Source organism: Phoenix dactylifera, chromosome 12 (genome assembly GCF_009389715.1).
Source record: "Phoenix dactylifera cultivar Barhee BC4 chromosome 12, palm_55x_up_171113_PBpolish2nd_filt_p, whole genome shotgun sequence".
Lineage (NCBI taxonomy): Eukaryota > Viridiplantae > Streptophyta > Magnoliopsida > Arecales > Arecaceae > Phoenix > Phoenix dactylifera.
Genome location: NC_052403.1, coordinates 5,029,421 through 5,043,252, shown reverse-complemented (window position 1 = coordinate 5,043,252; position 13,832 = coordinate 5,029,421). Strand labels below are relative to the sequence as shown.

Sequence of the window (13,832 nt, the reverse complement as noted above, 5' to 3'; positions counted from 1 at the left end):
CGAGGAGAAGAGAGAAACGGGAGATAGGGTTTGGGATCCGGCCGCATCGATGCTGCGCGCCGACGGCCACGTCCCTCCGGACGGCGGCGCCGAGACGCTTCAGCCAGAGGCGAAGGTCCTCTTCGGGAAGTACCAGGTGGGCCGCCTCCTCGGCCGCGGCGCCTTCGCCAAGGTCTACCGCGCTCGCAACGTCTTCACCCGCCAGAGCGTGGCTATCAAGTGCATCAGCAAGCACGAGGTCCTCCGCTGCGGCCTCTCCAGCAACATCCGCCGCGAGATCGCCGCCATGCGCCGCCTCCACCACCCCCACATCATCCGCCTCTACGAGGTCCTCGCCTCCCGCTCCAAGATCTACTTCGTTCTCGAGTTCGCCAAGGGCGGCGAACTCTTCGCCCACGTCGCCAACCGCGGCCGCCTCCCCGAGGATGCCGCCCGCTGCCTCTTCCACCAACTCGTCTCCGCCATCGCCTTCTGCCACGCCCGCGGCGTCTTTCACCGCGACCTCAAGCCCGAGAACCTCCTTCTCGGCGACCAGGGCGACCTCAAAATCTCCGATTTCGACCTCAGCGCCGTCGTCTCCCCCGCCGCCGGCGACCGCCTCGTCCAGACCCTCTGTGGCACGCCGGCGTACGTAGCGCCGGAGGTCCTATCCAGGAGGGTCTACGACGGCGCCAAGGCCGACATTTGGTCCTGCGGCGTGATCCTCTTCGTCCTCACCGCCGGCTATCTCCCCTTCAACCATCCCAATTTGATGAACCTCTACCGCAAGATCTGCCGCGGCGACTACCGGTGCCCAAGGTGGACCTCGCCGGAGCTTCGTCGACTCCTCTCCCGCCTCCTCGACCCAAATCCCGAGACCCGGACCACCGTCGAGGGCATCGTCGCCGACCCCTGGTTCCGAGTGGAACTCGACGAGAACTGGTTCTTGGCCATGGTGCGGTTCCGCGAGGGCCTCGAAGACGTTGAGGAGGAGCGGGAGCTCAACGCCTTCGACATTATCTCCTTCTCGACCGAGTTCGACATCTCCGGGCTCTTCGACGCGGCAGTGCACCGGGAACGGTTCGTGTCTGGAGAACCGTCGGAGGCGATCCTCGGCAGGGTCGAGGAGGTGTGCCGGGCGGAGGGGCTGGTGGTGCGGCGGAGGAAGGGCAAGCCTGGTTGGGCCGGCAGTGGGGCGGCCGTCGAGGACCAGACCGGTAATCTTGTGGTCTGGGTCAAGGTTCACCGGTTGAACCGGAAGTTGGTGATGGTCGAGGTCGAGATCGGGGGCGAGGCGGAAGGTAACGGGGAGTTTTGGAGGGAGAAGCTCCGGTCGGTTCTGAAGGGTGGGTCGGTTACTGAACCGGCGACTCCGGTTTCGTGTTAGTCGGGCTGCACGTCGGACCGGTTTTCGTGGATTGACACGTGAGACGGAACTTATTCGAATTAGCTGGGCGGGGAAATTAATTACGGCGGTATGAGTATTAATTTGATTCTACGGATAGAATTAGAAGTTTTTTTTTGGCTTGATGTGGAATAGGAGGAACTATTGTTTCTCGGATAACTTAATTTAAAGTTAGTGTTTTTTGTTACCTGGATTTTTCTTTTTGCAGTTTTAACAAAGATAAAATTGAAGATATTTTAATTTTGTTTTATTTTTTGCACTTTTACGGATACAGATTTTTAAACTTTATTAAAACTTTTTTGTCTTAAAAGGAAAAAGGTGGCTTCTCTTTTTATGCTATATATAAAATATTAAGATGGATCCAAATAGCATCAATACGATGATCCTAGATAATTGGTGATCCTTATGTTTGGCATGCTAAGTTACAGTAATTAAAGATCTTTAGATATCCACAAGTTAATCTATTTAGTATTCTATAAAAATCTAAAGACACTAGATATATAATACCAAAACCAACTTTAGCACATTTCATAAAAATATATTTATTAATTTTCTAAAAATATATTAATCGTTATTATATAATTAATATTTTTATCTATATGAATAATATATATTATTTTAATACTAATATTTATTTTGATTTGGAAAATAAGGTAAATAGAATAAAATATTAAATAGTGTTGTAATATAAATATAAAATATAATAATATATTTCTATTATAATTTAAATATATAATTGAGTAATAATATGACAATAACATGATTAATATATATATTATAATATAATATATCACATAAATACTATACATGTAATATAAATATAATATAATATATGTAATATCGATATAATACATAAATGGTATATTGATATACAGCTAGATCGAGAGGTAATTTTTGTTTTCAAATGTCACCCCAAAACCACTATCCTGACGTGCTGTTAGATATCATCCTCAAGGACGAATTTCCATTAATAGGTTGTGATAGGAGGCAAAATGGATCATCCTACTCCAACATGGAGTCATTCAATTCCGGTCGAACGGACCTTAGAGCCGAGCGGGCTGAAGAAGCTCCCTCGACGACAAGCAACGACGCCCGGCTAAAAGTTGAGCAGACCTCGATCCCGTCAAGAGTCAGGCCAATCTCGATCAGAGGCCAGGTCAACCTCAGCTTGCTGAAGGCCCAGCCGACCTCGGCCCTGTTAACCTTGGTCCCGTCGAGGATCCCGCAGATCCCATGCCCAGGCCGCCGAGCGAACAGATCGTGAGGTGCATGGGTCTAGATCTCCTCTCAAATTGAACTTTATCAAGATTAGGATATGGACCAGATTAGTAGCAGTTTCTCCATCAAGTTGCAGGAAATAAAACTTAAGCTACGATTGTGATGGGTCAAATAAAATTTTATTTAAATTCTTTATTTCATTAAAACCAGTCACCTCATATTATCCCGATACAGACATGGCTTGTGCACATGAACACTCTCCTGCCACGAGGCAAGGGTGGATTGGTTTCTTGCGAAATAAGAAGATGACGAAGAACTTAGATTTTGGACCATTTGGAAAACATTGGTTCATTTGTCTCGCCCCAACACTTTAGTGAGCTCCCAGACCGGACTCATAACGGAAAGGAATCCTGTCGTCTGATTCATAGGCCCACCTAAATCCCACTCATTGATATAGACAATAATTTGCAACGGAAATTGTCCTTTAAGATGGGAAGCAATAATTCTCCAGGACAGGATCTATCTCGTAGATATTTTTCCCAGCCAAGCAAGCTCGATCCCTTTCTCTTCTGCTCTCAGGGCTCAGTTATTGGATCCTTTGCATGTTGAATATTTCTATGGGCGACGAAAAAGATCTCTGTAGTTTTAAATTTTTGGTAGGTCAAGACTATAAATTTGAAGTACAAATGATGAACTGTCCCTTGCCCTCATTGAATATAGCAGCTACAAGCCATTGCTGGAAACTCCTTCCAAAGTAAACAAGATTATCTTCAACATGCACAGAAATTTCGTTTCAGAGGCTTCAAATCTGCCATCTTTGATGCAATTGTCAAGTCTTAGTCTGTTTATTGATCTCGTGTGCAAAAAAAAAAAGGTATCCTTTAGTGAGAGCAAAGATGACAGATCCAATTTAAGCACCAACATTATCATGTGGATTTAGGAAGTTAATTTTTCGTCCTTTAACTGCAAAGAAAGGTTATATTCCAAAGAGTTACTGCTAAATTTACCACTAAATGGCTATTTGATGGTCTACCAACTTAATGTTATGATTATCTCACAAGTGAGTAGGAACTGGGAACGTAAGAAAGGACCAGGCCATATCCAAGGATTCTTTAAACTCTATCCGCCATTCATCTTCAGGCCAAATCTTCCCAACCTAATTGCTTGATCTGCCACTGTCCATTCCTGGCTAGTTAAATCTCAAAATGGTGCCAAAAGATAGCTATCCTCCAAAGAAAACTCCAGTAATTAGAGATTGAGGCATACAACTGAGTATATGCGAATTCCTAGTAGTCATCTTTCAGGTGTGTTGGACCTCATGTTTATACAGGTAAAGAATGCTTATACACTATTAGCTGCATAACCTCACTGCTGCTTGAGTCTAAAACCTGGTTAACTGACTTACAAAGTACCCTTGCTCATTAATAATCCTAAGGAGATAAAGAGTGTTTCGAAGAAGTATTATCAAGTATGCCTTTAATGACAGCGAATGTTTCTTCCAGTATTATCAAGTAAGCCTTTAATGGCATAAATAGGGCAGCAGACTGGATGGCTTAGTATATAGCCGATGACAATGGTCCGGCGCTTTAGAAGGCTTTGTCGGATTTTCTCATTTATTTTGGAATATTATTTTGACTGATGCAAATGAATATATTTACTCTAGGATCTGTAAAGCAGCCGGTTCATCGTGCGCGTGCGCGCGCGCGCACAAAAAAAAAAAAAAAACAAAAAGGAAGAAGCAGCTTCCGTTGACCAACAACAGTGATAGGCACCAGAAAAAAAGGAAAAAAATAAAATAAAGGGGGAAAAAAATGGGCAGCAGCTCAAGAAAAAAAAGAACCGTCTGCGTTTCTTCTTCTTTCTCCACCTTTCGTGGTCACGAGATCATGGAACCGGCCGCAGTCAAATGACTGGACGCAATCACGCAAGCTACCGTAACAAGAGTGGCAAGGAAATGAAGTCAGGGTTGGTGGAGTTCGTGTATCTTTTTTAAGGCGAAAGGTGACAGATTCTTAATTATTTAGTCCAAAGTTGATACAAAAGTAAATTGTATGCCATTGTGGAACTGCACGATTCATGACTCCAGTTTCCTACACTGTCATATAATAATAAGGAAGTAGTTTCCATCCATTTATCAAATATTTTTTAAGTGAAAGCTAGGTTGCTCTTGAGAGAGCAATTGATCCTAAATGCTTCATGATGAAAATCGATGCATTAGATATATCAAATAAAAATCCATATTAGGAATCCTTAGTCACGATGTTTCAAGTATGAAACTAATAATTCATCCGAAGATCTCTTATCTACGTATCAAAACCCAAATTTGTCATAGACCGTAAATCCAATCAAATATCATACCTCTGAAATTATGTATTCTACGTCCATTTGATGCATGGGATAGGATTAAAGACCCTTTTTTTAAAAAAATAAAAAACTTGTTTCTAACACTTTAGACATCATAGATTATCGTCAACAGTGTAGGTTTTCATTTGACAAATCTATTCTTGAACTTTACTGCAAAGTATTTAAGACCAAATATTCTCAAAAGCAATTCTAGTTTTGCTCCCATTATCTTTAATTTCCTTCTATGACGAGCAAGTGGATGGAAACTCTCCAATTCCAGATTGCTTGTTTACCGATTAATTCCATCCAGGAAATTGCTTTAGTTGTTCAGGAAGAAGAGGATGGATGGCGGGAAAGAAACGGAGAAGGGAAAGAAGTCGAAGGAAACCTAATGTTGAAAACATCTTTGCATTACACTACTTGCATGATGTCAGAACACTATAATACTGCCCTGCAATTTTCCTCATGCTCTGTTTGACTTGCTGCTTTGAGGAGGTGATATATACCTTAGAGCTAGCTTTCTATAGAAACTAGAATAAAGAAAAAGAGAATTATGAACTAGTTCTTTTAAATTCTGGTTACCATCATTCGGCACGTCTGATGCAGATCAAGGCAGGATAAAAGTTGTAGAATATGTTTTAATTTCAGCCTCTGAATTGCAATTCCACATAAGTGATCCATAACAAATAATCTTGCCAGAATAAATTATATCAGTTTTTACATATATCGCAGGCATAACAGTTAGTCCAGAACCTTCAAAGACACATTACTTATTTGATCAGAACAAGTAATTATTGAATTCAATTGCAAGTGATACTACAATCATCTCAAACTGGCACAGTTTGCAATTTTCCCATCTTTATCGGTTACCTGCTCTAGTCACTAACTATAAATTAAGAATACATCCTGCTCCTGATTTAAGAGATCTTTCGGGTTGTTTTCATAGATGAGCTTTTCATTTGAGAAGACCATTTGTTCATGGCACTTCTCTTTTGAGGCTGGACACTCTTTTGAATCTTCATTTTGTTAACATACGTGTAACTAGAGAAGATCATGAGTAGCACCACTCGGAAATTCACGAACGAGAACTATTTTAGATGGTTTCTCCATGTGCTGTGAGATCCAAGAGACACCATCGGTAAGAAAGGGGCCCTGGATGAATGACAAGATGTCAGAACGATGCAGAATTTGGTATAGTTTTGAAAATATACGGAAGCTTTTCATTTTGGACATGTAATCCTTAAACGGAAGGAAAAAGCAAAGAAGGATTTATTGGCCAACCAACATTGTTAGGAAAAAGCCATGAACTGAAGGGTCAGCTTTGTCCCGTATGGTGATTGATAGTTCTACGAGCTAATAATACATTCTATTGTAAACAATAATCTTCTCTCTGTAGTCAGTAACAACAGCATTTAAGAAGAATTCTAACAGATATTTAACAGCTAATGGCAAGAACATTGTGAGTGCTTTGAATGCAAGCATGAAGATAAGGTCTGACAGGTCCAGCCAACCAAGCAAAATGATAAACCTTGATACAGGCATAAAATAACTGAAGGCAACAAAAGAACAATAAAACAGGTCTATTGGGCAACCAGAGGCAACATAATCTGTAAAAAGAGAACAGGAAATACAGAAGGAAAGAAAAATGACACTTAATTTAGAGTTAATTCAAGCAGATAAAGAGGTAACTTCCTGTCATAGTGCCATCAAAAAATATCCAAAGAAGCATCAGGTGATTAACCTTCTAGCAAGACCATAAACATGTCATGGAAGCAATTAGAAGGCAAATACGAAAGAAGAGATCTCTCTAATCTCAATTTACTTTTGAAAAATTTCCAGCTTGAGTATGAAGTTACAAATAACATTAATTTAAGAGTGGAAGCAAGCCAGACAACAGAAGCGCAGGTCCTGTAACTTCTGTCAGAAATTTTAATGGAGTATAATTACTACACGTCGGCGAATGGTTATCTAGTTAATGATATAGCTGGTTAAAAGAAATGGAAATATGAAGAAAACCAAACACCAACCAAGACTGTGCAGAAGACCAAACGCAATCAAGATCTGATCTGCAAATAGATTCATAACTGACATCTTCTTCTGTAACATATGTTACACATAGCAGAATGTTGATGACAGAATATGCTACTTGCATGCACTAACAAAGCAAATATAATGGTATATTCAATATAAGATTATGAAGCTTAACTTTGATGTGATGAAGATAACTGTTCAAAATATGGCAGCAAATCAGAATGATGGAAGGCTCTGTCCTATAGATACGGAAGGACAAGGCTTGAACTTTCATCTATCTCTTAAACTAGCAGAAGATCCTTTCGTTGCCGGAACTTCCCATGTAAATCCCAGGTTTCATCACAAGCCCTGTCTCAGCCATTTGCTTGACATAGAAGGTGGTTTAATGGGGTTAAGTCCCTAAAACTTCTATGCAACATAAGAATGGAAAGACAAAAGGATTCCTTGTTTTCATAATTATTATGTTGTTATCTATCATATGATCTTGTATGGATGCTTTGGATGGGTTCCAGCTTTTAAAATTGCAATCTTGTACTATCTTTCTTTTCCTGTTCCATCAATGACGATCAATTATAGTATTAGATTCATAATACTTACTGCTAGATCAATTTGATGTAAATTATGCAGATAAAAGAAGTGTAAAGCATGAAATAAACATTGGAAACATCTAGCTAGATTCAATGAGAAACAGAATTTATACGAGCAAAGACAAAAGCCAGCAGCTAGTTTTTGAGAATTATAATGAAATTGTACCTGTTTTCAAGCTCCACGCATTCCACGAACTCGGTCCTTAATCAGCTTCCTTTCCCAATCAGCAATATCCCCAAAAGCATATTCAGGTAGGCTCTCAAAAGGCTCTTTCCATGGATCATTCTTTGCCAGATCATAGGTAGCCCCTTGAATAGCTCTCTTATTAGGACCACAGGGTCTTTTTGAAGTAAGTGTATTGTAGGCTGTATTTAGCTGCTTGGAAGAGACATAACAGTATAAAAAATTATCATGAGGGGGCAATCACCCACCATTTTGCTGAAAAGAAGAAGAAAAACATGTGTAACAAGGCAGAAAGAACTGTCTTTAATTTATAAAAAGATGAAACACACCAAAACCTCGGCATGCTAGTCAATTTTTGGCCACTAACATTGCATGAGAAGGCATGATGGTGACGAGAAACTTATCGCCAACATTTTGGGCTAAATAAAGCAGATAATGCCAAGAATTTGTCATAAATAAGAGCATCTTAACAAACTTACAAGAAAAAAGTCATAATGAACCTTCTTCAATATAGAATGGCAAGTATAGAAGTTCTATTTCTCTTTTCATAGTGTCTGGAAGGTTAAATTAGCAGAAATTAATATCATAAAATAGTAATAAAACCATTTGCATAGACTACCCAAAAAGAGATGCATATATCTTAAAGGTATTTATAGATTCTACTGTAAAAACATGTTATCATGAACACCCATTGATAGAGAAAAGCATTGATGGGGTTGGGGGATTTAATCATTTCAAGTGGGAAGACAGAAAATATATAAGAAGTCAGGACTTACATCCATGTCACAGAACCAAAACATATAGGCAATTGCAACTGCAGGTGCTCTCCCCAATCCAGCAGTACAGTGGATATAAACTCTTCCTTTTCCTTCTGATATAGCCCACTCTAATGAAGACACTGCTTTTGGCAGTTGACTTCTCAGTGAATCTGGATCAAAGTCCTTGGCCTGATGTTACAAATTGAAAAAAAAATCAGCAGAGAATAATAATTCTTTGTCTGAGTAAAAAGAGGAAGATTCAAACTACCTAGCAGGCTTCTGTGGTCGGCTCCCTAGATTTGAAAGTTCAGCCCTAGCACCCTATATTGGAGTATAGTATTTTTTCCCTATCTAAGCTATTGAGGCCTCAAACTCATCCGCTTGTAAATTCTTTGTGTAATACTCGCTCGTAAATGAAAAAATAATTGGTGTAAGAATTTTTCACGGAGCAGGTGTGATTAGTCTCATCTACGAAAGAATTTTGAATTCCTCTTCCAATCCGTCCCGGAATGGGCATATGGCAAAGAACAAGAAGAAAAAGAAAGAAGGAATTTGTCCAATAGTCACAAATGGTGCCTCCACAGGTTGACATCCGATCCGACCTAGTAGTAAGAGATCCGACGGAAAAAGGTAACAGGAGAAAATGGCAAGCATCCATCAACTCACTCCTTCCTTCCAAGAGTAATAGCATGAAAAAGGGAGAAAATGGCTTACCGGCCTTCTCATGTGGAGAATACCAAGTTCCTTGCACCTCTTGACTATAGACTGGAAATCAATCCCCCAATACTCGATATCTTTGTCCTGCTGCAAACACAGTATGTAGGCTACATTCTCCTCTGCTTTCAGATGATCAATATCTTCAGGCTTCTGAGGTTGGGAGCCCACAATTAAACTATCAGTTATGATAGTATAGTTCATGCCTATATACCGAAGTTGGAAGAATGTTAACCTTATTTTGAAAAAATAATATTTTTCTTTAAAAATTGTTTACGATGCACAACTTTGAAAGATAGCAGATCCAATCCATAAAACATTTGAAAAAAAAGCTCCAGACTACTTTTGTTTTTCCAGGTGCCGACCAAGGGATGGCCATAAGCAAGAAGTAGAAAAGAATTATGGCGACCAAAACAACCATTAGCTAGCCTAATCTCTTGCTGTTCTCTTTTCCTTGATAATTATTTACGAAATGAAGCTTATGATTAATCAACCCAAAAAAAAAGGAAGCCTCTTCAGTTGGTGAAATGATGACAAATAATGGCAGTTGTTCCAATTACTCCAAGAAAAAGACTTAAAAATCGAATTATTTATCATTAGATGTCCTAGAGATATTACCATTGTTAGCCGAACAACCATTCCAGACAAAACCAAGCTGATCTACTAGTTAGAGCCAGCTTTGTTCTGCCCATGGTTGAACAAAACCTATACAAGAAACTGTTGAACTTAAATGGCATAAGTTGTAGATATTATGATTACAGAGAATATCAGGGCATCATGCCTCAATTTTTCTCATTCAAGTAGGATGATGTAATCAAGGTTATCATATATCTTTAGGATGGCATCATTTTATTTAATAAGTTTAGTCTCGGTTGATGAGGAGGAGGAGGACAAATCATGTAGTTCCATCATAAGACCATGCATTTTCCATGATTTCTGACTGATTTCATCTGTAACAGGTTAAAGATAACTCGAACAAACATAAACTCATCGTGTTGTCCATGTTGACTTGGTAGACCAAAAATCTTGGATGTTCCATTTTGATTGGAAATTCTGAAAACACCTAGAAACAGAGACAGAAGCAAGAACGAGATCCTAGTGTGGATTTTGGAGCAACTAATTTGATAAGATCACTTTAATGTGTTTATTGGCAGCACATCTTGCCTCAGAGTCTCAAGATTAGGCATACCACAGAAGGCCCAGAGGATGGGATTTCCTGATACAAAGACATAATCTTTGCATATAGAAGTTCATACAAGGCATCCACTGCACTTCTGAGTTCTGACATTACGCCTTATGTCGAAGGCATGCACATTGGCTTTTGATTATCGCCACAAGGAATAATGGGCTTTTCAAAAGGTAGGCATACTTGGGGGATAAAAAAAGGTAAAAATTCAATGAAGTACCATAAGATTAATTGAGCTAGAAGAGAAGAATAGGGCCAAAGTAGACAAATGGTGTTATTTGGAATGAGACATGGATTAGAGCATTGAAAGTTCACATCCTTAACTAAGCTTTTCCAAAGGTAGGCATACTTGGGGGATAGAAAAAGGTAAAAATTCAATCAAGTACCACAAGATTAATCGAGCTAGAAGAGAAGAAATGATTCATCGAGTATATGTTTGGTTAAATGAATGTTGGAGGAAATGATTTTCAGATATCCAGTCGGTAAATCCTGAGACAAAGTAGACAAATGGTGTTATTTGGAATGAGACATGGATTAGAGCATTGAAAGTTCACATCCTTAACTAATACATGGGAAAGAGAGAATCATTATACTCAGTCAATGCGTGCAACATGGGGAAAAAATATATTACCAAAATGGCACACAACCGTTAATTTAGCAGAAAACTTTAAAAAACTAAAGCAATAAGCTAAAGTTAACTTTCTTCATCAACAAATAACAGTAATAAGAACCACCAAATCAAAAATGGCATGTCAGTGCTGCTCTTTCCAAACTTTGAAACCAGTCTCGACAAATAATAATAATAATAAAACAAAATAATTCAGACCACATCATCACAAAATAAATTTGAAGCTGAAATGGATATCAAGGGAACAAACAAACTCAATGCCACGCTTAAAATGACCCCAAAATAGACCACAGTAGACGATTCGGCTAACAAACAAGCAACAGTTTCACAAAGATCAAATTTTTAAGCAACCTTACAAAATAATATACAAAAAATTAAACAAAGGGGAGAAACTTGGATGAGATTTCTCTGCGAGGGGATTCATTTCTCACCGAGGTCATGGTGGTACTCGTACGGGTTCCTCATCATCCTCTTCATGGCGGTATTATAGTCCTCCACCTTGCGCTTGGGGCCGGTCTGTCCTCCTCCAGGGCGGTTCTCTTCGACCGTTCCGCTCCCGGAGATCGTGCAGTAGATCGGGTTCCTTCTGGAACGCTTTCTGAGAGGCTTCAAAGACCCGACGGTCTTCCGACGGAGCAGCGCCTCCTCTTCCATGGATCGCAGGGGAGATTGGAGCGCCGGGGAGAAGCAACCGTTCGCCATCGTCCCCATCTCCGGACCCGCTTTTCGCGCCCTCCTCGTCTCTCGCTATGTCAAAGATTTGATCTTTGCTCGAGTCTTCGTCGGTTCAGTGCTATTTAAGGAGCTTCGGTTGTAGGTATACATATGTAGAGAGAGAGAGAGAGAGCGCGAGCGCGAGCGCGAGCCCTGTGAGGCGAATTAGCAGGTTTTTGTGAGCCATAGATTCTGTAATGTTTTTGACTTTTCTAGATTTTTTCAGGGTGAGCTGAGTACAGCTGAAAGATTTTTAGGAAATTGGTACTGATTTTTGATTTTTTTTTTTGTGAGAGAAATAATTATTGGGTTGTGGGAATTACGAACCCAGAAATTTGATTCAGATCGACTGGGTTCTGCTTGGGCCTTGGGTTTAGCTCAAAATAGAAAGTCAAGACTAGACCCATGAAAGTAGGTCCTGCTTAAATTGACTTGGGTTGAACTTAATCTATTCTTAAGGCAAAAATATATTGTCTAAGTCTCAGACAAATAAATGGTGTTCTAGACATTTGGATGTGGCCTATGTTGGAAATCTTAACAAATAAATGGTTCTTAGTTGTTCTAACAGGTGATTTGTTGGGTTAAAAACTAAGATGAAAGGAAAATGCTCTGTAGAATGGATGATGCAAACTGCCTATCTGCGTATGATCCACAAAATCCGGCTTAGCACTCATTTGGTGCATACGAATTCTCAAGAGAGATTTATTTACACATCATCCATTCTGTCTATAATCAAGACATCTTGATGCTCCTTATAAAAACTGAAACATACGTAAAATTGCGAGGGAGGGGAACAAGAAAAGCTCTCAGAAGGGATGAACAACTGTTGTACACTTGTACCCTACTCATTTGTCAAATAGCTTATTAGCTCTGCCAATAACTAATACCAGGTTGTATAGTATTAAAAACGGGTTCTTATATACTTTTCTTTTTAAGTCCTGACATCCTCGTCAGGTTAAGAGTTCAAATCTAATCACAAGCATTACGATCGGCCCGTGATCAGCCTTTATGAATCCGTGCTGCAGTATCTCCTAATCCATATAAATTATGGGCTGAGATCGCTTTGATACTATTTGTAACAATGTGAAACCTCATCTAAAAATATTAGTTGAAATGTATTATTTAAATTTTTTAATTTTATATAAATATTTAAAATTTATTTAATAAATAATTTATGTGAAACTAAATATTCGTTCGTATGTATACTCACACGTACCGTCATGTCCATTGAATGGGTTCACAAAATGCATCATGGGATTCAAATAAGACAAGCATGGGCCATGCCAATCATGCATCGACAGTGACCTTGCAGTCGCCACTTCCATACAGATATGAGAGGTCCTGTGGCCGAGCCAAGGACTACCAATAAAAGCCCGTACTTCATAATTGAATGACATGTCCTGCCCCACGCTCAGGGAAAGTCAAATGGATTTTAGCATGTCCTGCCCATAATGACTAACTTCATTCAAAGAAATCATTTCTACTAGCATTGTCAATTATAACCATCAAATCATTGAGCAAATGTCCAAAAATAGACCGTAAAAACAAAAACACAAATAAAACTACAAGGCTAAGCCCAAGTCTGAATGCTCAACCCACATAATCGGGGGCTTCATTGCTCCTGTTCAACTAAATGTTCATGCACCAACTATTCTTGAGATTAAAAGTAATCGAAGCGGACTTTCGAGTTTAGAACACCAATGAGATCTTACCTCTCCTCCTTAATGGCTCTGTGTGTGTGTGAGAGAGAGAGAGAGAGAGAGAGAGAGATTGGGGGGCAAAGTCTGGCGAATGCCTGAAGCCTTTGAAACAAAATAGAGACCTTTAAGAGCAGGCTTCAACTTACTTGATATAGGCAATGAAGATTAAATAAAAAGAAAGGAGATGAAAGGAGGCAGCAACACATCTCTAGAGAGCTCAATGGCAATCAGAAACCATGTCGGAGCTGGGGAAGAAGACGACTGCTGCATGACAGAGCCAAGGCATCCACGATTCAAGATTGTAGAAGATGTGGAGCTAAGGACTAACCAAGGCAAGATAAGGCACAGGAGGAGAAATCAATAGGTGATGCCGAGGCTAAATTGG

General features: G+C 40.0%; 2 protein-coding genes across 3 annotated transcripts; one reads left to right on the top strand and one right to left on the bottom strand.

The window, feature by feature from the left end:
- The first annotated feature begins 9 nt into the window (after nt 1-9).
- Nucleotides 10-1,573, top strand: LOC103708928 (CBL-interacting serine/threonine-protein kinase 14-like). The gene has a single exon (XM_008794041.4). The coding sequence runs from the start codon at nt 50-52 to the stop codon at nt 1,364-1,366; it is 1,317 nt and encodes a 438-aa protein (XP_008792263.2). The 5' UTR covers nt 10-49; the 3' UTR covers nt 1,367-1,573.
- Nucleotides 1,574-5,614: 4,041 nt separating this feature from the next.
- Nucleotides 5,615-11,864, bottom strand: LOC103708877 (phosphoglucan phosphatase LSF2, chloroplastic). 2 transcript variants are annotated; one of them, XM_008793976.4, is made up of 5 exons: nt 11,465-11,858; nt 9,220-9,425; nt 8,524-8,694; nt 7,730-7,939; nt 5,615-6,097 (listed from the first exon to the last, which is right to left on the bottom strand). In XM_008793976.4, the coding sequence occupies exons 1-4, from the start codon at nt 11,742-11,744 to the stop codon at nt 7,736-7,738; spliced, it is 861 nt and encodes a 286-aa protein (XP_008792198.2). In that variant the 5' UTR covers nt 11,745-11,858; the 3' UTR covers nt 5,615-6,097; nt 7,730-7,735. The 2 variants fall into 2 exon arrangements, with proteins under 2 accessions (XP_008792198.2, XP_038988322.1); XM_039132394.1 differs by lacking the exon at nt 5,615-6,097 and having other exon boundaries at nt 7,729-7,939; nt 11,465-11,864.
- Between the last annotated feature and the right edge of the window lie 1,968 nt (nt 11,865-13,832).